Source organism: Vigna umbellata, chromosome 5 (assembly GCF_029865625.1).
Source record: "Vigna umbellata cultivar VRB3 chromosome 5, Vumbellata_1.0, whole genome shotgun sequence".
In the NCBI taxonomy this organism is placed as follows: Eukaryota; Viridiplantae; Streptophyta; class Magnoliopsida; order Fabales; family Fabaceae; genus Vigna; species Vigna umbellata.
In genome coordinates this window covers 42,879,257-42,900,583 of record NC_142169.1, presented here as the reverse complement: position 1 = coordinate 42,900,583, position 21,327 = coordinate 42,879,257, and the positions used below count along the sequence as shown (strand labels likewise).

Sequence of the window (21,327 nt, the reverse complement as noted above, 5' to 3'; positions counted from 1 at the left end):
CTTGAGTTAGTGTTATATTTAAGAAAACAATTAACTCAAGATAAAATTGAATTTGGACTTCTAAAATTTTCAAAGATTACTAATCAAAGTATTAGAAGTTCTTATTCTCTTGTTTTTAAAGAAAAATTCTTTCTTGGATTGATATTAACCGAAGATATATTTGATGTGTATTGCAGATTCGTGTTTGATCCAGGAGGAAGAAAATTAGATCTAAAAGAATAAGGCCACTCCAAGATGGCCATGCTCCCAAAGATTGTGTGGAGTTTCTTCATAAGGCGATTGTCAGATTTGAGGACAAATCTTTTCTTAAGAGGGAGGGCATGATGGAATCCTCCTTGACGTAGTCCTCTTTTTATATTTTTACTGTTACTAGCTTAGCTCTTAAGGAGCATGGGTTACTATAAATACCCATCTCCTCTCTTGTATTAGCACTTTTGAGATTAATGAGAATTAAGTTTTCTGAAATAGAAACAATTCTCTCTTGAAAGTCAGGCTAGAGAGTCCAAAGACTCCCTCTAGCCACCTTCCAAGCACCTCTCTCACTTCCATTTTCCACTGCCACCGTGCTTCTCTCATCACGCAACATCACCATTGCTCCAATCCGCGTCATTGGCGTCAGCACACGCGTCCTCTTTTCCCTCGCGCCTCAGACACGCACATCCACATTCTCTTTCTCGTTCCTTCACTCTCGCCCAGAACAGCACCACTTCTTCGCGTCTCACTCTCGCTCTCGAGAGTCCATTGTCTCCAACCTCAGATCTGCCGTTTTCCCCATTTTAACCGATTGTAAGCCACATTCTACCTCGTCTTCATCCTTTTCGGCCATAGAACTTCATCTTCACCGAACAGTTCTTCGATCTATGGCCTTCGTTAGGGTTTCCTCGACCTTATCTATTTTCCTTCATCTCCACCGTTTGAACCTTAGATCTTAGGGTTTTCTTGATTCTCTTCATAGTTTAGTAGTTCTCCTGAGAGTCATTCTTCGATTTCGAGTTCCTCAACATTCCGCTGCGTCTTCACTCGTCGGAGAGAGCTTCGAGGAGGTCCGGTTCGTGTTCGTGCATCTTCAATCTATCTCTCCTCGGCGTTCGTCCATCATCTCCATTGATCAAATTCATGCATACATATTTAATTACTGTCTCTTGCATTAAAACCTACAATTAAATTGTTCTTAAGGCTTAAATAATCAACAAATCACATAGCTAAACTAGGCCGTGAGTCCTTTGGGAAAAGAATACTTGGTCTTACCTTGTTTATTACTTGATACGATTCGGTCACACTTGCCGATTGTTAAACAAGTTTGTGGCGTCGTTTTTCGGTGTTCATAAATTTGTCATCAAGTTTTTGGCGCCGTTGCCAGGGACTCGTGGTTTAACTAGTTCATCTGTGTGATTATTGATTATCTTTGACTTGAATTTTGAATTTTGAATTTTAAATTTTGAATTTCTGTTTTTATTTTTTCTGTTTTTGTTTTATTTTCTGTTTTTATTTTATCTTCTTATCTCTAATCTTATATCTTCTTTTATATCTTTTTGTGCTAACCAATTTTTCTAGGGTTTTTTTTCTTGTGTATGCAGGAAGCAATCCGAACTAGAAGCAAGAAAACTGCAGAACCTCTTCTTGAAGGTTTTGACGAGAGTAGACAGAGGAGAAGAATCCGTACATCTAGAGAACTTTTTCCTCCTCCGGAAACTCTGTTACAACCATCACCACAAGGTTCTAACCATAGCACTGAAAATATGGAGAATAATAATGCCAGAAGAACTCTTGCAGATTACACAAATATAGCTGGACCTCAACACTTTAACAGCATAGCAAGACCAAGGGTCAATGCAGTCAACATGGAGGTTAAACCAGCATTAATCCAACTGGTGAAGAGTAATCAATTTAATGGGTTGTCTCACGAAAGCCCATATGAGCACCTCACAACTTTTAATGAGATCTACAACACGGTGAAAATAAATGGGGTGCCGGATGAAGCAATCAAACTTAGCTTGTTTCCATTCTCACTAGGAGGCAACGCTAAGCTTTGGTTAAATTCTTTTCCAGAAGAAAGTTTTACAGAGTGGGAAGCAGTGGTGACCAAGTTCCTAAACAAATACTTTCCACAATCAAAAGTAAATAAAGGAAAGCAAGAGATTTCATCATTCAGGCAAGGCATGGAAGAATCACTGGGGCATGCATAGGATAGGTATAAAAGCTTATTAAGAAAAACACCCACGCATGGCTTTGATGATGTGCAAGTAGTCCTAACCTTCCTTGGAGGTCTTGGTCCACAAACCAAGATGAGGCTTGACGCCTCAGCAGGAGGAAATATCAAATGAAAAACTCCAGAGGAAGCTACAGAAATCATTGACAATATGGCTACTAGTGACAATGAGCTCAACAGTGAAAAAGGAGCTCCTATACAACAAAAAGGAGTTCTACAGTTACAAACCCATGATGCCTTGCTAGCACAAAATAAGATACTAACTCAACAACTGGAGACTCTTACGAAAACACTTGCACAACTACCAAAAGAGTTAAAGACTGTTGCACAGGCTCAATCACAGTTGTGTGAATTATGTGGAGGTGACCATATCAATGGTCAATGCGCTTTTCCAGTAGAAGCATTAGAGGATGTAAACTTCATGGCCAATCAATACCGTTAGGGGAATTTTAATCAAGGGTGGAAACCACACCCAAGCTTTGGTCACGGACAAATTGGGCAAGCTGGACAAATTGGGCAATTTAATAAGCAACAGCAACAACCAACCTTATGGCAACAGATGGCTATACTAAATGAAAGGTCAATAAGGATGGAAGAAACTCTTAATCAGTTCATACAGAAACCTGAGTCTACTCAAAAGAGCATTGAGGCTTCTATTAAGAATTGGGAGACTCAAATGGGTCAGATTACCAAGCAATTGGAAGAGAGGCCAAACAAAAATTTTGGGGCTAATACTGAGGTTAACCCCAGGGAAGAATGCAAAGTGGTGGAGAGTACAAATGATGAGAGAGTTGAGTTAAAAGAAAAGAGAGAAAAGAAAGAAAAAGAAGAGAGAGAAAAGAGAGAAAAAGAAAAAGAAGAGAGAGAAAAAGAAAAAGAGAGAAAAAGGAGAGAGAAGAGAGATAGAGAGTAATGATATTTTTCCTTTTCCAATGAATCAAAAGAAGCAATTTGATTTTACAAAATTATTCAAGATGGTGGACAATGATGTACCTTGGAATCAGATACTACAACAAATTGCAGTTTATACTAAACCTGAAGAAGAAGTCTCTACAAGGAAAAGACATAGAGAGGATGATCAAAAAAAGTATAAAGCTGTTAAAAAGGAGCCATTCCCTCTAAAGGCAAAAGATCCAGGAGGTTTCTCCATTCCATGCACAATAGGGTAGAAGAGGATAAACAAAGCCTTACTCGATTTAGGATCAAGTGTTAACTTGATACCTTATTCTTTACTGGAGCAGATCGGTGATGTTGATGTGAAACCTGTAAAGGTTAACTTAGTAATGGCAGATGGATCTTCAAAGGAACCCTGTGGAATAGCAGAAGATATTATAGTTTGTGTGGGCAAACTCTAGTTCTTGGTAGACTTTGTGGTGATGAAGATGGAGACTGAAAAGATACCCATTATTCTTGGAAGACCGTTTATGAAAACGGCCAAAGCTATCATTGATGTGAACGAAGGTATAGTGGTGCTCCAAGACAGAGAAGAGAGAGTTGTTGTAGATGTCTTCAAAGATGAGAGGCAAATGCAGGAGGAAGAAGCTAGTCATAAAGCTGCATTTCAAGATGTACTCATGACTGATGAAAAGCCCAAGGTTAAAGGTAAGCATTGTTTATTGTTTCAGGTACCGGAAAAAGAGAAGATTGGAAGAGGAAGGAAAGTTCCTGATGACTGGATGAAAGAACAACTCCAACTGGGTACACCTGTGAGAGTCAAAAACAAATTGTGGGTTGTGAAAGGCTATAAAGAAAAGGAGATGATAGAGATAGAGTCTCCATATTCTAGAAGAGTCAAAACAGTACACCGGAAGCAATTGAGGAGTTGGTGGAATATGGACATCAACCAGGAAAAAGGAACTTGAACTTTATTGGGTCAAGCTAATGACGTTAAAAGAGCGCTTGCTGGGAGGCAACCCAGTGATTTAAGAACTTTTAATTTTTTGTTTGGTGATGTAATTTTGAACTTTTGGACATTATTTCTGTAAATATTTTGTTGGGATATAGGATCTACTGAAGGATGCTAGGTGGTTAAGTATCCACTGAAGGATACTAGGTTTGTTACATCTACTGATGGGTGTTGGTAAGAAAGTTTTGCACCTACTGATGGGTGTTGGTGGATGTTGGGTCAGGCTTGTGACGTTAAACAAGCGCTACCTAGGAGACAACCCAGTTGATTGATTATATTTTTGTTTGTTCTGCTATAGTTGCATAATAGGATTTTGCATGAGTAATCTGAGCATATTATTGCAGGGAGTAAGTGAGAGGCATGGGTAGGAGGCACCTAGGTTAAGCTAGGAAGAAGAAGAGCACTTCCCGAAAGTGCCGCTGAGCGGCAAACTATCGCTGAGCGGCAAACTACCGCTAAGCGGTAGTGTCGCAGACTGGGCTTAGGTTGCCCCTAAGCGGAACCCGAGCCCATTAGGGTATTTTTATACCCTAAGCTGCGCCTTAGTTTCTCTTTTCAGATTTTCTTTGCACACACACTCCTACATACTTTTTCAAAGGTTCTCTACAACTTTTCCCTCATCCCTCTTTAGAAAATCTCCCTTCCACTCACTTTCTCACTAGTTTTCCATCTAAGTTTGGGGTTGGGAGAGAGCATGATTGATGAGGAGCTGAGATAGCATTTACTGATGAATGCCATCATAATTAGAGCAGGACTTATGCTTTTATTTGGTTTTGTGTTCTGAACTTATTTACTGTTGTTTTAGAATAGGGTTTGATGTACTCAATTGGAAACTTTGTCTGGTATGATGGTTTGCTTATGCTTGTGATTGTTTGATAAGTGATGCTTGATGATACTTTGATATGGATTGATGTTGAGATGTACATTATACAGGTGATTCACAAGCTTTGTGAACAAATGCATGATATTATGATTGTGATTGTGATATTAAGCAAGATGTTTATGTCAAATACGAATGAGCTTATATGTGAGGTTTTAAGCTTCAGAGTTTTTTATTGAATGCTATTACTTTGGAAGCATGAATGACTTTGCCCAGGTTTTCTATGCTTGAATCAATTGCTTGTTTGCATCATATGATCAAGGCCATTTGTTGGTAACCCTTTTTATTAGCCAAATTCATAAATTTAGCCCACTAAAAGAGAGCATTATGTGTTCTATCCTTTGAACCCCTAGCCTTGAACATGATTTGGAAACCCTTGTTGAAAAGCTTTACCTTGAGTTAAGTAGAAAATATTTTGTGGTATTAAGAAATGTTCAAGCTTGGGGTTGTTGTAAAATAGAAAGGGAAATTGAAAGCATTGAGCTAAGAGCTAAGAATAAGAATGTGAAAGAGAAAGAAAAGAAAAGAAAAGAAAAAGCAAAGCTCAATGCAACAGAAAGTTGGGAATAAATAAGAATAATTGTGTTGATATGATTCTCTTAACTCAAGGGTTTTGTGATCCAGAAAAACCAATTTTCTTGTTAGCCCAGCCACATTATAAGCCATTGAAAAAGTCCTTGTGATGATGCATGCTTGTGAATTTATTTGATTATGGTTAAATGAAAGGCAAAGACGATTCATGTGACATTGTGATAGTAGAGTGAATGAGTGATTACCTCTTATACACTTGTGTTTGAGTGAAACACTTTACCTAGTGAGGAAATATTCATTGAGCACATGAACATCCATGTTTAGTTGATTGATCATTCATGAAAAATAGCATTTGTTGGATATTAAGTGACTTTGTGAACACCAAAGCATGTGTACATCTTGATTGAAATCTTTGTCATGAGTTTGATTGAGGTTTACTTACCTTGAAAAGAGGATTTTTGAATGGGTGAACCATTATAATGATTGGTAGAAGATTGAGTTACATCTTGTTTGCTTGAGGACAAGCAAAATTCTAAGTTTGGGGTTGTGATAACAGTTGAAAAACTGTTATTTTCATGCTTAAAATTGGTACTAAAAGCAACCTTTAACACTTAGAAACTAGCTTGAAATCATGCTTTTGGTCATATTTTTAGAAATAAGAGAGTTGGACAGGTTTATCCTTGATTTCAGTGTTTTTGTGCAGGTTTTAAGGTGAATTTGGTGAAAGAAGTGAAGAAGGACAGAGATGGAATCAGAAAAGACATCAAAAAGTGCAAAAGGAGAAGCCGCAACTGCCCCTCAGCGGCAGTTTACCGCTGAGCGGCACTCAGGCAGTCACGTTAGCTCCGCTGAGGGGTGAAAAGGTCGCTGAGGGGAGAAAAACAACTCACGCACTTACCGCTGAGCGGCACTATTTTTGGGCTTAGGCCTAATTTTCTGTATTTTTAGAATAATATATAAGCTTTAGGACGTCTTAGGGTTTGTATCTTTGGCAGAGACGAAGCAAACACTCTCTTTTCCACCCCTTGAAGGAAGATCTTGGATGCTCAGGCTACCTTCTCCTCTATTGAGGGTTCTACCTTTCATTCTTTCATTATTGTTCATCTAGTTTCACCATGAATATGGTGAACTAAACCTTGTATTGTTGTTGGGGAATCAATGTAGTCTTGTGAAACTCTCATATATGGAATTTTATTTAATGTCTTATATTAAGATATATGTTTTCTTTCATCTTTAGCTAGGGTTTTTCTTCTTTGCTTATTGCTTGCTTTGTTTAACTCATTCATTGCCATGATTATTGATTTTGTCGATACGGGAACGTACGGGGAAGTCTAGATCCGGGGAATTTCTCCCAATAGCATATTGGTTGCCTTTAAGCTCCTGCACTTTAAGAACTAATTACTAGGAATGCTAGGAATTGTATGAACTCGTAATTAGGGATAGGCCTTCTTGCAAGGTGATTTAGAGAGTGGCATTAGCATTGATGATAAGAATGATGAGTTCCTGAAAATATATGAGAGTGGATGAGATGAAATTGATAACCCCAACAACATACTCATCCATCTAATTCATTGAAGTGTTTGTATTCTGTTTTTCTCCATTGATCAAATTCATGCATACATATTAATTATTGTCTCTTGCATTAAAACCTACAATTAAATTGTTCTTAAGTCTTAAATAATCAACAAATCACATAGCTAAACTAGGTCGTGAGTCCTTTGGGAAAACGATACTTGGTCTTACCTTGTTTATTACTTGATACGATTCGGTCACACTTGCCGATTGTTAAACAAGTTTGTGGCGCCGTTTTTCGGTGCTCATAAATTTGTCATCAACCATCTAATCTTGACTTTTAGGTTTAGCTGTCTTTATGTTTGAAATCCTTGTTTCTTTGTATTTCCTATTTTATGTACTTGACTTTGATTTTATGCATCTAAAATTTTATTATCTTTGATTTGCATAATTATTTTGTTAAGGGGGGCATAATTTGAGGGGGAGTCTTTCCTTCTTGTGGTCTTTTTGTTTACGAGTAAAAAGGGGGAGAAACATTATAATGTGTTGTTATTGTTTAAAACTATTGACCTCTTGATATTGTTTGTAAGTATAAGACAATGTAGATAGACAAAAATGCTTTTAACAATGAGGATTTTTTTTATTATCATCAAAAAGGGGGAGATTGTTACCAATATGAAGGATTGATGATTGGAAGTGATTTTGATGATGATACACTTGAAGACTTGAAGAACCTATATTGTAAATCTTAAAAGCATTTATTGTAGAAATCATTATAGGAATCCTGTTGCAATTGTAAAGCACTTATAAGTTTCATAAATTAGTGATTCATTACGGCAATAATCGATTATCATAGAGGATAATCGATTACCACAAGCCAAAATAGAAAAGGGTTTGTCGCGGTAATAGTCGATTACCCCAAGCGATAATCGATTATCACTATAAGTTTTGATATTGTCCTAGGTTTGGCAATAATCGATTATCACTAAGGATATTCGATTATCACGTTTTCTTAAAAGCGATAACTGCCTGAAATAATCGATTATCACTAATGACAATCGATTATCACTAGTAGTTGGGAGCAGTCTATTCATTTTCTAACCCCTGGCCCATATATATAACCCTCCTAAATGTTTAATAGGTTACCAAAACCACTTGACAACACATAATAGTTCTAAGGAAGTTATCTAAGTTTAAGGGTGAGTTCAGTCAAGTCTTATGAAAGGAGAAACTTATGATTAATGTGTCTAAAGGCGCAAGCGGTTCTCTTTAAGTTGATTGAGCTGGTATTCACTCCATCATGTGTCAAAGAAAGGTGTAATATGTTCTTATTGTTTTATTACTCTCTTTGTAATCTCATATTGATTTCTAGTGAGAAAGGTTAATCACTCTTTATAGTGATTAACGACTGGACGTAGAATTTGTTGATTTAAACCAGGATAAAATTACTTGTGTGATTTTCTCTATCCCTACAGCTCTTGTTTATAAACTGTTTGATAAAATTTCTAAAAGAAAATCCAAATATTAAAAGAACCAATTCACCCCTCCCTTCTTGGTTATTGACCGATTATCACGCTCTTTTAAATGTTTCATTGTGCGATACCAATCTCAACAAAGCTAAGATCTTAGGAACAAGAAAGTTGTTGAGAGGGTCGCACCTCCCACAAAAGTTGTGCATAAAAGAATGCAGTATAGTACTAGGAAGTGACTCCTAGGTCGTCTCTCAAGGACCAATTTGGGTTCAGTCTCAGATCAACACGTAGTGGGGGGTTTTGAAAGTGTTTTTGTGAATGTAAGTGAACTAAATTAAAAGACGAACTTAAACATAGATGTAAACACAAGATTAAAACAATTGGTCACTTAAGCTAACATTATAACTAAAATATCACAACCAAGAAAAATAGAGAATATTAAAATGAAAAGTGCTTAAATCAAATTAAAAGTGCAACATTGAACCACACAATTAAATGCAAACCGAAAATAGCAGGCAATTGAAATGAATGCTTAAAGAACATTTAACATTAAATACTTGAAGAAGTAGGAAAACTAAAACCCCTTGGCACTCTCCAATAAGAACGTGGCAGCTGTTTTCAAGTGAATGAGTTTCCATATCAATTAAAGAAGATTCCTTGCACCTAAGTTGGATGTGACACCCATGGACACACTCTCCATGAAAATGAATCAGCGCACACTATTCCAGCCCAACGTAAAAAGCAAAAAAAATAATTCCTATGATGTGTCCGTGTGTGTCACTTCTTCCAAAGCTAAATGAAAGCACCATGCCCTTCTTCATTCCAGCCATGACACCTCCAGCTTGCTTGCTTATAAAATAAAAAAATGAGAATGTCTGGACGTGACATTGCAGGGATTGAGATTCACGCTGCTCTTCATTCCCGTGACACCTTTCTCCAAGTCATTCTACTGCTTCCTTATCTCCACATCATTCTTCTTGCTTCCATTCAACACCGCTTCCAATTCATTCTCCATGTGAAAAGAAATCAACTTTTCTCCTCTTTGCTTCCAACATGATGGCTGCCCTTCCTCCACGTGCTGGACCGAAATTTTCACTCCAAAATTAAATCACCATCCTCATCTAGAACTCTGTCACCGTGCAGCTACTCCTAAAATGTCCAGCGTTGCCTCCTCTCTCATGTGCATGCAACTGGAAATAAATAAAAGGAACCTTGGCCGAGCTTCTCTTCCCCAGCCAAAAACGATTCAGCGCTTCCTACTTTGCTTCACCAAACTGCTCTTCTCCTAAAGTGCTTTTACTGTGCAATGTTGGACATCACAGCGTGTTCCGCTGCCTCCGTGTGTCTCCAACTCAACATTAAACTTCAATAAATCAGCCCTCTCTTCCAAAATGAAAATCACCGTAAACGTGTGCCCCTCTTACTGGACCTAGATGACCGAAACTTCACTCAAGCTTCATGAGCCAAAATGAAATTAAATGGAAAAGTAAAAACGTAACAGTGTGCTCCAGTCAAAGCAAGAAAGTTTAATTTCATAAAAACTTCAATTGCAACAGTGTTTTCAACCAAAGAAAAATTCACCCAAAAACCAAAACCCGAGATAGACCCCCAAAGAGAACCAAGACCGAGAGTGTGTGGGGGCTGTTTCTTAGGCCGTGAGTTCCCTTTTTAATAAGGGTGGGGTCCACACAAAAACCCTAAGATGCCAAGCCATCTTTCTCTACTATTTGGGTCTAATCTAGTTTACCAAAAATTATCCCAAAATGTAAAAGTTAATACAGAAATTCTAAACTACTGAATTACAATTTAATTAATTCTAAAATGTCTGTGTGGAGAGTCTTGAATTTATTCGGCATTCTTCCTGATGTCCCAAAATGTATTTCCGAAATTTTCCTGCACTTCAAAAAATGCACTTAATCAGCTCAGAAAACCCAAATTAGCACAATTACAAATTTCCGACCAAATTAAGCAAAATTCGGAAAACGGGAAAATAACAAACAATTAAACACAATTCCCTGGTTTATTCAAGTGCAATAAACTAAATATAATTCAAGAAATAACGACTCATCAAAATAGACCACACTTAGTCTTTTGCACTCCTGGGCAAAACCAAGACGAAAACCAGGGAACTACTCAAACATCAGGAAGCTGACACAGACTCGACAGACAAACTACAAAGACTCAACAAAGACAGAAACAGAATTACACAGTTCTCCAGGAATCTGGACCAAGAAAAGAAGTGGACAATATCCGACACAGAATCAATCAGAGAAAGCAGATACTCATGAAATCATCCAAGCAATTCAAGACATGGCAAAATGATCAATCAGCTCAAAAGGTGAATCAAAAGCAACATAACCTCACAGATGCACTATCAGTGTTTCTCTCAAGTGTTTAGGGTAAATCAATGTCACTCAATGCACTCAAGAAAGCAAACAACAACAGACTTGGCAAACCTCTAATATCAACACTCAAAACATATGCATGTTCAAATCAAAAGGTCTTTTATGGGTGAAATGGGGCCAAGGACAAGGGAGGATAAATATGGATGAGAAGCTACAAACCAAAAGAAATAGAGGAGCAATGGGGAACAAGTGTAAACACAGTCAACTCACACCCCAAAACCTCTAACTCCATCCTCTTCTTGACTCCATTATTCACAATTATTCACATTTTTTTCTTCACTATTTTTCTGCTCTTTTTTTTTTCATCCTGTCTCTTTTCTTTTCTCTCTTTTCAAAACAAAACTGTAAAAGACAAGATACACATATATTTACCAAAAACAAAACAAGAAGAGGAACCAACTAGCCAATTCATATGAATCCCCAAGAAGACCACACTTGTTCCCAAAACACTTCCAAAGCTCCAAAATTCCCAAAGGTTAAGGTAATCATGGTTTTTTCACTTAGGGCTAGTGTATGAGCTTCAAAACAAAGAAATGGGGAAAGTACAGGCTCAAAAGGGTTATCAAAGGATCACAATAAGGTAGGCTTATTTGGCTAGAGAGGCTCAAGAACAAAACTGCCTTTATCACTTCCAAACATGCATATCAATCAAGAATTTTCAACAAGAGTCAAGCCAAGGCATATGTGCAAGCAATCAAGAGACATATCACACACAAGAAAGAACATAAAGTGGCTCAAATTCTCACATAGGGCATTTGTGTCACAATCAATTCAACTCTCAAACATCATGATCATCTTCCCAAGCAGAGAAAAGCAAGGATTTCAAACATATCAGAGTATCAATGAAGTGAAAGACACATCTACAACCTAAACAAAGTCCAGAAATCAAGAGAGACATGTAAAACTGTATGCAAGACACGACAAAAACTACCTAGAAAAGAAAAAAAAATTTTAACCAAGAAAACAAAAACTAACAAAGAAAAATAAAGATCTCCCCCAATAGACCACACTTAAACTACACAGTGTCCTCAATGTGTCATAAGCATAAGATCAGAAATCATAACAGTCAACAGATCATGGACAAGTGCAATAAAAGTAGGGAAAGGGGGAGAAGAGAGAAAGAAAACTCCCCTGATCATGGTGGCAGTTGCCAATTTTGGACTTTCAGGGAGATGTCTTCCACCACAGGATCCAGCAAGGAAGTTTTGAGGAAGAATTGCTTCATCCTCCAGATTTGATCTAGCAGGGAGATATCATCCACAACTGGATCTAAGAAGCAAAGATTGTTGATGAGCAGGTTCAGCTGGTGCCTATTGATCTTGAAGCTTTTGTCAGTGTTAGCACCTTTATTTTCCACTGTGGGTGTTTGTTGATCAAATTCATTTGTACCTCCTACAATAGGGTTAGTGCAATGTGGCTCTACAGAAATTTCATGCAGGGGTATAACACCCAATCCCAATTTATCAGACTGAACCTCAGATACATCCTCAGAACATGAATCAATTTCAAAATCACAAGCAATATCAACTACAGACTCAGATTCATGTTCAATGCATGGAGAATAAACATTCGGATGCGATAGCAAAAATTGGTTCTCATCATGCATAGAGGGAAAATTAAAATCAGACTCAACAACAATACAATCATCAACATACCCCTCAACAACATAATTATCAACAAAATCACATTGAGGTATGTTTACCTCCACTTCCCTAAAGATTGGTAAAGTGGTGGAATATGAAAGTTGTCTACCTGATTCAAAATTACTGCTTATACCTGCCTGGTCCTCAAAATCTTCAGCAGTCTCCTCAGGTGCAAGGGTAGGGACATAGGATGATGGGAAAGTAGATGGCACAGTAGTAAGCTCATGACTCTTCTCCCCATCTTCTATGTTGATGCCACTATCATCCTCATCTGGAATCTGAACAGTCTGAAATGGTAACTCTGAATCTTGAGACTGTTCCTGATTTAATTGAGTAGCCATCTGCCCTATCTGGTCATTCAAGCTCTGAATGGACGCTCTGGTCTCTTGCTGAAACTGCAGGTTCTGCATGGTTAACTGCTCCAACAACTCCTTCAATGTAGGCTCAGAAGTAGAAGGCTGAGGAGCTATTTGGGCAGGAGCATCATATTGCTGACTTTGGTATTGCTGGACTGGTGAAGGCATAAAAGTACTCTGGAATGGTGGTTCTTGATATTGATGCTGTGGAGCATCATACCATCCCAAGGTAGGGTCATTCCATCCAAGACCGTTGCTGCAAGCATATTGCACAAGGGAAAATTTACTCAGAAACTGATGCTCAAGATATCCCCAATCGGTAACGGATCTCAGAGGAAGAGAGTCTTTCCAATCCTTAGCTGCTCCTTGTAATGAATGCGGAAATGCGCTCAAGAAAATGTAATCAAGAGGGACATCAGGAGGCTTCATAGAAGAGCACATGATGTGGAGCTCCTCCAAATGTCTGTGTGGGCATTCTCCTGCAAAACCATGAAACTTAGGCAGCAAAGGTATCAGTCCAGGGGTGAGATCGCAATGAAGATCATCCTCCTTAAGTGAAACCGGCTCACCAAGAGCACTCTCAGAAATTAGAGGATGAGTCATATTGTTCTCAACATAGAAGTCAGCAGAATATGAATTACAATCAGAGTAACATGCAGAAGGAGAATCATAATCAGAGGCACTAGGAAAATAAGCAGTATTCACAAAATCAAAATAAGTAGACATGGAAAAAGAAAAATACTACAAATTACGAAACAAATAAAACACAACACATTTATACATGCAACACGCACACACAAAACAAAACATCACATCGCATCACATCACATCACATCACAACACAAGACAAAACACAACACACACAAACACAACAAAAAGACCTAAGACCGAACCATTGGTCCCCGGCAGCGGCGCCATTTTGATGAGAGGGTCGCACCTCCCACAAAAGTTGTGCATAAAAGAATGCAGTATAGTACTAGGAAGTGACTCCTAGGTCGTCTCTCAAGGACCAATTTGGGTTCAGTCTCAGATCAACACGTAGTGGGGGGTTTTGAAAGTGTTTTTGTGAATGTAAGTGAACTAAATTAAAAGACGAACTTAAACATAGATGTAAACACAAGATTAAAACAATTGGTCACTTAAGCTAACATTATAACTAAAATATCACAACCAAGAAAAATAGAGAATATTAAAATGAAAAGTGCTTAAATCAAATTAAAAGTGCAACATTGAACCACACAATTAAATGCAAACCGAAAATAGCAGGCAATTGAAATGAATGCTTAAAGAACATTTAACATTAAATACTTGAAGAAGTAGGAAAACTAAAACCCCTTGGCACTCTCCAATAAGAACGTGGCAGCTGTTTTCAAGTGAATGAGTTTCCATATCAATTAAAGAAGATTCCTTGCACCTAAGTTGGATGTGACACCCATGGACACACTCTCCATGAAAATGAATCAGCGCACACTATTCCAGCCCAACGTAAAAAGCAAAAAAAATAATTCCTATGATGTGTCCGTGTGTGTCACTTCTTCCAAAGCTAAATGAAAGCACCATGCCCTTCTTCATTCCAGCCATGACACCTCCAGCTTGCTTGCTTATAAAATAAAAAAATGAGAATGTCTGGACGTGACATTGCAGGGATTGAGATTCACGCTGCTCTTCATTCCCGTGACACCTTTCTCCAAGTCATTCTACTGCTTCCTTATCTCCACATCATTCTTCTTGCTTCCATTCAACACCGCTTCCAATTCATTCTCCATGTGAAAAGAAATCAACTTTTCTCCTCTTTGCTTCCAACATGATGGCTGCCCTTCCTCCACGTGCTGGACCGAAATTTTCACTCCAAAATTAAATCACCATCCTCATCTAGAACTCTGTCACCGTGCAGCTACTCCTAAAATGTCCAGCGTTGCCTCCTCTCTCATGTGCATGCAACTGGAAATAAATAAAAGGAACCTTGGCCGAGCTTCTCTTCCCCAGCCAAAAACGATTCAGCGCTTCCTACTTTGCTTCACCAAACTGCTCTTCTCCTAAAGTGCTTTTACTGTGCAATGTTGGACATCACAGCGTGTTCCGCTGCCTCCGTGTGTCTCCAACTCAACATTAAACTTCAATAAATCAGCCCTCTCTTCCAAAATGAAAATCACCGTAAACGTGTGCCCCTCTTACTGGACCTAGATGACCGAAACTTCACTCAAGCTTCATGAGCCAAAATGAAATTAAATGGAAAAGTAAAAACGTAACAGTGTGCTCCAGTCAAAGCAAGAAAGTTTAATTTCATAAAAACTTCAATTGCAACAGTGTTTTCAACCAAAGAAAAATTCACCCAAAAACCAAAACCCGAGATAGACCCCCAAAGAGAACCAAGACCGAGAGTGTGTGGGGGCTGTTTCTTAGGCCGTGAGTTCCCTTTTTAATAAGGGTGGGGTCCACACAAAAACCCTAAGATGCCAAGCCATCTTTCTCTACTATTTGGGTCTAATCTAGTTTACCAAAAATTATCCCAAAATGTAAAAGTTAATACAGAAATTCTAAACTACTGAATTACAATTTAATTAATTCTAAAATGTCTGTGTGGAGAGTCTTGAATTTATTCGGCATTCTTCCTGATGTCCCAAAATGTATTTCCGAAATTTTCCTGCACTTCAAAAAATGCACTTAATCAGCTCAGAAAACCCAAATTAGCACAATTACAAATTTCCGACCAAATTAAGCAAAATTCGGAAAACGGGAAAATAACAAACAATTAAACACAATTCCCTGGTTTATTCAAGTGCAATAAACTAAATATAATTCAAGAAATAACGACTCATCAAAAGTCCATCTCTTTTATAATACTGAAGTTAAAGGAAAGTTTTATTCAATACAGTGTTAACTCAAAACAGGTGTCTTATGATTTACACCGTCTATTGTATGATTGCTAAACGTTACACTCAAACAGACTTTGATAAAGCATCTAATGTTTGATACCATATGATAATTATACATGTTGCATGCTTTACCAAACGATGCTTTTATTAAATAAATAACAAATGATAAAATATTTTGAACACGCAATACAACCTAAAGCTTATCAATGTTCAAAATATTAAATGCATATACGATAAAGTACTTCGATGCTTGCATAACTTGTTCTTAATATCTGTGCAGATCACTAAATTAAAAAGATATGATCAGAATCACTAGACCCAGGAAAAAGATGTTGTGAGAGATGAAGAACATATTTTAAATGTTTCCCTTCAAGCTTTATGCTATGTCACAACGTACAAGCTTAGTTTTTATAAAGGCTATGATAAAGTGATAACGTTTGAATTTACCGTTATCTGTGATGCAAATTTGATACTAAATTAACCCTTTTTGACTTTGAAGCTTGCCTAAACTCTTGTTTTAGTTGAATTTGGTGAATATGTGAATAGAGGTTATACTTTATGAGTTTTATCACTAATTCCCTCAATTTTGTAGGTTATTGGTATGATTGGAAGAGGAGCAAAAGTATCAAGGAGTTGGAACCCAGGAGGGAAACCAAAAGCACCGGGAAAGACGGTTGAAAGAGGCACGCAGGATGCCTGGTTGCCCCTTTCCAGGGCCTTGTACACTGGTTGTCACACAACCATGCCTGGTTGCCCTCTTTAGGGCCCTCAACGTTGGAGGTCTCGCAAGGGTGCCTGCTTGCCCCCATTTGGGGCGTTGAGCGCCAGTCTTCTCACAAGGACGCTTGGGCGCCCCTCTACGGGCGCTGAGTGCCAGGCAGCTACATCGTAGGACGCCTGGTTGCCCTCAACCAAGGTGCTGAGGGTCAGTGTCTTCGCAATTGCCCCTGGTTGCCCTACTTAGGACGCTGAGTGCCAGCGACGTTGGCCCATGATCCAATTTTGATCTATTTAAAGGCTTCTACACATTAGGGTTGGTATCTTTGGACGACTAAAGAACAAAAAAGCTAGTTTTGACCCTTTGGAGGAAGATTGGGCATGCGGGAGCATTCCTTCTCACTTTCTAGGGTTTCCATTCATTCATTCTTCCATTGTACACCAAGGTTCTCCATGACAATGTAGAACTAAACTCATTTGTTGTTGGCGACGATGTAACCTCTAAACTTTCATGTATTTGAACATGTTTTAAATATTTTATGCTTCTTTCATTGAATGTTAGTGATTTTCTCCTATTCTTAATTCCTGTCTTATTTGGGCCATTCATGACTTGATGTTTGATTTGTTTGATTATTGGGAAATATCTTATGAATCATGATCTGTGGATTTCACCCAAAGGGAATATTGCCTAGGGATAGGATAGGACGTTTGGTTGTCTTAAGCTTCTTTTTTTAATGCAGAATTGGTTATTAGGGATTCAAGGGATTGAGGTCTAATAATTAAGATTAGGCTTTTTACGCTGAGGGATCGGGTTCTAAGTACTTTCGTAAATGACATTAACATTCCAATGAAGAAAACGAGTTCTAATATGCATGAAAGTGAAGTAGGTGAAATCTAACCCCAACAATATCATCATCTCATATCATCAATACCATTCATTCTTTCGTGCTTTTAGTTCCAAAAGATCAAGATTTTACATTCAAGTTTAGGTTTAGTTTTATTGCATTGTACCCTTAATCATTGGAATCGTTCTTTAGTCTTAATTGGTTAAGGTATTACACAATTGTTTAGTAACACAAGTCTCTTGGAAATTGATACTTGGTCTTACCATTTTATATTACATGATACGATTTGGTACACTTGCTAATGAGTTAACAAGTTTTTGGCGTTGTTGTCGGGGACTCGTGGTCATACTATACTTTTGTGTGATTCTTAACTTGTTTAGAATTTTTCCTTATTTTTACTGTTTTTAATTTTTGTTTAGTTTTTATTTGTTTGGGCTAATCTGGTGCTCTAGCGCAGTGTTCTATAGTGTATGCAGGAAAAAATTCGCACTAGGAGCAGAAAATTATCTAAACCTCTCTTTACAAGTTTGGACTATAGTAGAGGAAAAAGGCAGAAAAGGGTTTCCAGAGAACTGTTTCCTTCTCCTAAGAGTCTTGAACAACCCTTCACTTCAGTCTCTGATTAGGAAACAAAAGACATGGCTGACAACAAGAATATAGGTCTAGTTAGACGTACTCTGGAGGACTATGCAACAGTCACTGGCCCTCTTCATTTTAACAGTATTGTCAGGCCGAGGGTCAATGCCACTAACATGGAGATGAAGCTTGTTCTCATTCACCTGGTGTAGAGTAAGCAATTCAATGACTTATCTCACAAGAATCCATATGAACATTTGACCACTTCAACAGAAATATGCAATACAGTGAAGATTCAGAATGTGTCAGATGAAGCTATTAAACTTAGCTTGTTTCCTTTCTCTTTGGGTAGCAATGCTAAGATGTGGCTAAATTCATTCCCTGAGAATAGTTTCACTGAGTTGGAAGATGTGGTGGCCAAGTTTTTGAGCAAGTACTTTCCTCAGTCCAAGTTTAATAAAGGGAAGCAGGAAATCTCTTCTTTTCAGTAAGGCATGGATAAAACTTTAGGCCAAGCATGGGATAGATTCAAAGGTCTACTGAGGAAGACTCCTACTCACGGATTTGATGAACCTACAATGGTCATTCTTTTTCTTGGAGGACACAAATCTCAGAAAAGTGAAGAAGGAGAGAGATGGAATCAGAAAAGTCAACCAGTCAACCAAAAAGTCAACCAGAATACGGAAAAAGTCAACCATACGAGTTTTGGGCCAGTTTTCTGCGATTTTATGATCTGTTTGGGCTTGGACCCGTTTTCTATTATTTTTATGTCCTATTTAAAGACCTAGATGTCTTAGGGTTTGGTATCTTTGGCAGAAACAAAGCAAACACTCTCTTCTCCACCCCTTTGAAGGAGGATCTTGGATGCTCAGGCTACCTCTTCACCTTTCTAGGGTTTTATCCTTCATTCTTTCATTATTGTTCATCTAGGTTCACCATGAATATGGTGAACTAAACCTTGTATGTTTGTTGGGGAATCAATGTAATCTTTTGAAGCTCTCATATATGGAATTTGTGCTTGCATCTTAATCAAAGATTTATGCTTTCTTTCATCATTAGTTAGGGTTTTTCCTCTTTGCTTAATGCTTGCTTTGTTTAACTCATTCAATGCATGATTATTGATTTTGTCGATACGGGAACGTACGGGGAAGTCTAGATCCGGGGAATTACTCCCAATATTATATTGGTTGTCGTTAAGCTCCTGTGCTAAGAGAACTAATTATTAGGAATGCTAGGAATCGTATGAACTCGTAATTAGGGATAGGCCTTCTTGACAAGGTAATTTAGAGAGTGACATTAACAATGATGATTTGAATGTTGAATTCCTAAAATATATGAGAGTGGATAAGATGAAATTGACCCCCAACAACATATTCATATATATATTTCATTGAAAGTGCTTGTCTTTTGCTTTTGCCATTGATCAAAATCTCATGCATACATGTTTATTTTTTGTTCTGCATATTAAACTTCAAATATTTCGTTCTTAAGTCTTAGCTAATCAACAAACCACACAACTAAATTGGGTCGTGAGTCCTTTGGGATAACGATACTTGGTCTTACCAAGTTTATTACTTGAACGATTCGGTCATACTTGCCGATTGTAAAACAAGTTTGTGACATCATATTTTGGTGATCATAAATTTGTTCATCAAGGTAACATTAGATGGAAGACTCCTGATGAAGCCTATGCGTTAATAAAGAATATGGTTGCAAATGACAATGAGACACATAATGAAAGAGCTCAACTTCAACAAAGAGTTCTCCAACTACAATCTCAAGATGTCCTATTAGCTCAAAATAAGATAATGACTCAGCAACTTGAGGCCTTAATGAAGAAACTCTCTCAATTACGTAAAGAGTTGCAAAATGCCTCTCAAGCTCAACATCAACTTTGTGAGCTATGTGATGAAGATCATATCAATGGACAGTGTGCTATGCAAGCCAATACCTAAGAACAAGTAGTCAATTTTATGGGTAATTTGGGTCACCAATGTAACTACAACCAAGGGTGGTAACCTCACCCAAGCATGGGTCAAGGGCAAGTTGGACAATTCAATAGACCTCCACAGTAGCAATGGCAACCACAACCTTCCTTATCTGATAGGACTGCAAAGCTAGAGGATACACTCCAAAAATTCATTCAAGTGTCCATCTCCAATCACAAAAGCACTGAAGTAGCCATTAGAAATTTGGAGATGTAGGTTAGTTAATTGGCTAAGAAGTTGGAGGAGAAGTCTGAGAAGAATTTTGGGGCTAATACTGAAGTTAGTCCTTAGGAGGAGTGTAATGCCATTATGACAAGAAGTGACAAGATGTTAGAGGAGAGAAAAATTGAGAGAAAAGAGAAAGATGAGTTGAGTGAAAAAGAAGAGATGAAGGGAGAGAGAAAAGAAGAGGACGAGAAAAAGAAAGAAGGAGAGAATGATGAGAGGGAGAAAAAGAAAGAGAGAGAAGAGAGAGAAAAAGGAAAAGCAATTGAGAAGCCCCTTCCTTATCCTAAAGTCCATCAAGGAAGGAAAAAGAGAAGCAATTTGGGCGGTTCATGGATATCTTCAAGAAATTGGAGATTACTATACCCTTGACCGAAGCACTACAACAAATTCCTGCTTTTGCAAAACACTTGAAGCAATTCTCAATAAAATGAAGAAATATCTAGATAAAGAAACAACTGAAGTGCAGGGTAATTGCAATGCCATTATGCAGAAGACTCTCCCTCGAAATTTCAAAGATCCGGGAAGTTTCGAAATCCCTTGCACCATTGCGAATCATGATATAGGGAAGGCTCTAGTTGACTCAGGGCCTAACATAAATCTGATGCCCTTATCTATGCTCAAGAATATTGGTGGTCTTGAGGTTAAACCTACAAGAATGATCTTGAAAATGGCAGATAGGTCTATCAAGCATTCTTATGGTGTAGTGGAAGATGTTGTGATCCAGATTGACAAACTCAAATTCCAATTGATTTTGTAGTGATGGAGATGGGGGAAGAAATAAAGATCCCTCTCATTCTTGGAAGACCATTCATGAAGACAGCTAAGGTTGTAATTCATGTAGATGATGGAGTTTTAACATTGAAAGATAAAGATGAAGAGGTGACTTTTAATGTCTTCAATGATGTGTAGCCAATTCAAGTAAAAAAGACTAGTCCTACAACAATAGATGAAGTTCTATCAGTGACTAGTCTACCTAATCAAGCTGCCAATTTGGTCAAGAGGAGCCATAATTGTTTTTCCCCAAAAATAAAGGAAGAGGATGGAGATAACAAAGAGAAACAAGTGCACCAAGACTTAGTGCTGGAAAATAATGAACCTAAACCTGGCAAACCAGTGAAATTCAAGAATAGGTTATGGGTTATTGTTAAAATAGAATGGCTCAATTTCTCACACCAAGAGGGGG

At 37.9% G+C, this 21,327-nt stretch overlaps 1 protein-coding gene across 1 annotated transcript; it reads left to right on the top strand.

The window, feature by feature from the left end:
- The first annotated feature begins 20,571 nt into the window (after window positions 1-20,571).
- Window positions 20,572-20,901, top strand: LOC148198399 (uncharacterized). Its single transcript, XM_088115788.1, has one exon. It carries the CDS (start codon window positions 20,572-20,574, stop codon window positions 20,899-20,901), a length of 330 nt encoding a protein of 109 aa, XP_087971914.1.
- The last annotated feature ends 426 nt before the right edge of the window (window positions 20,902-21,327 follow it).

What these genes read in the sequence shown, in the direction of transcription:
- LOC148198399 (XM_088115788.1), top strand. Translation starts at nt 20,572, where the DNA reads ATGAAGAAATATCTAGATAAAGAAACAACTGAAGTGCAGGGTAATTGC.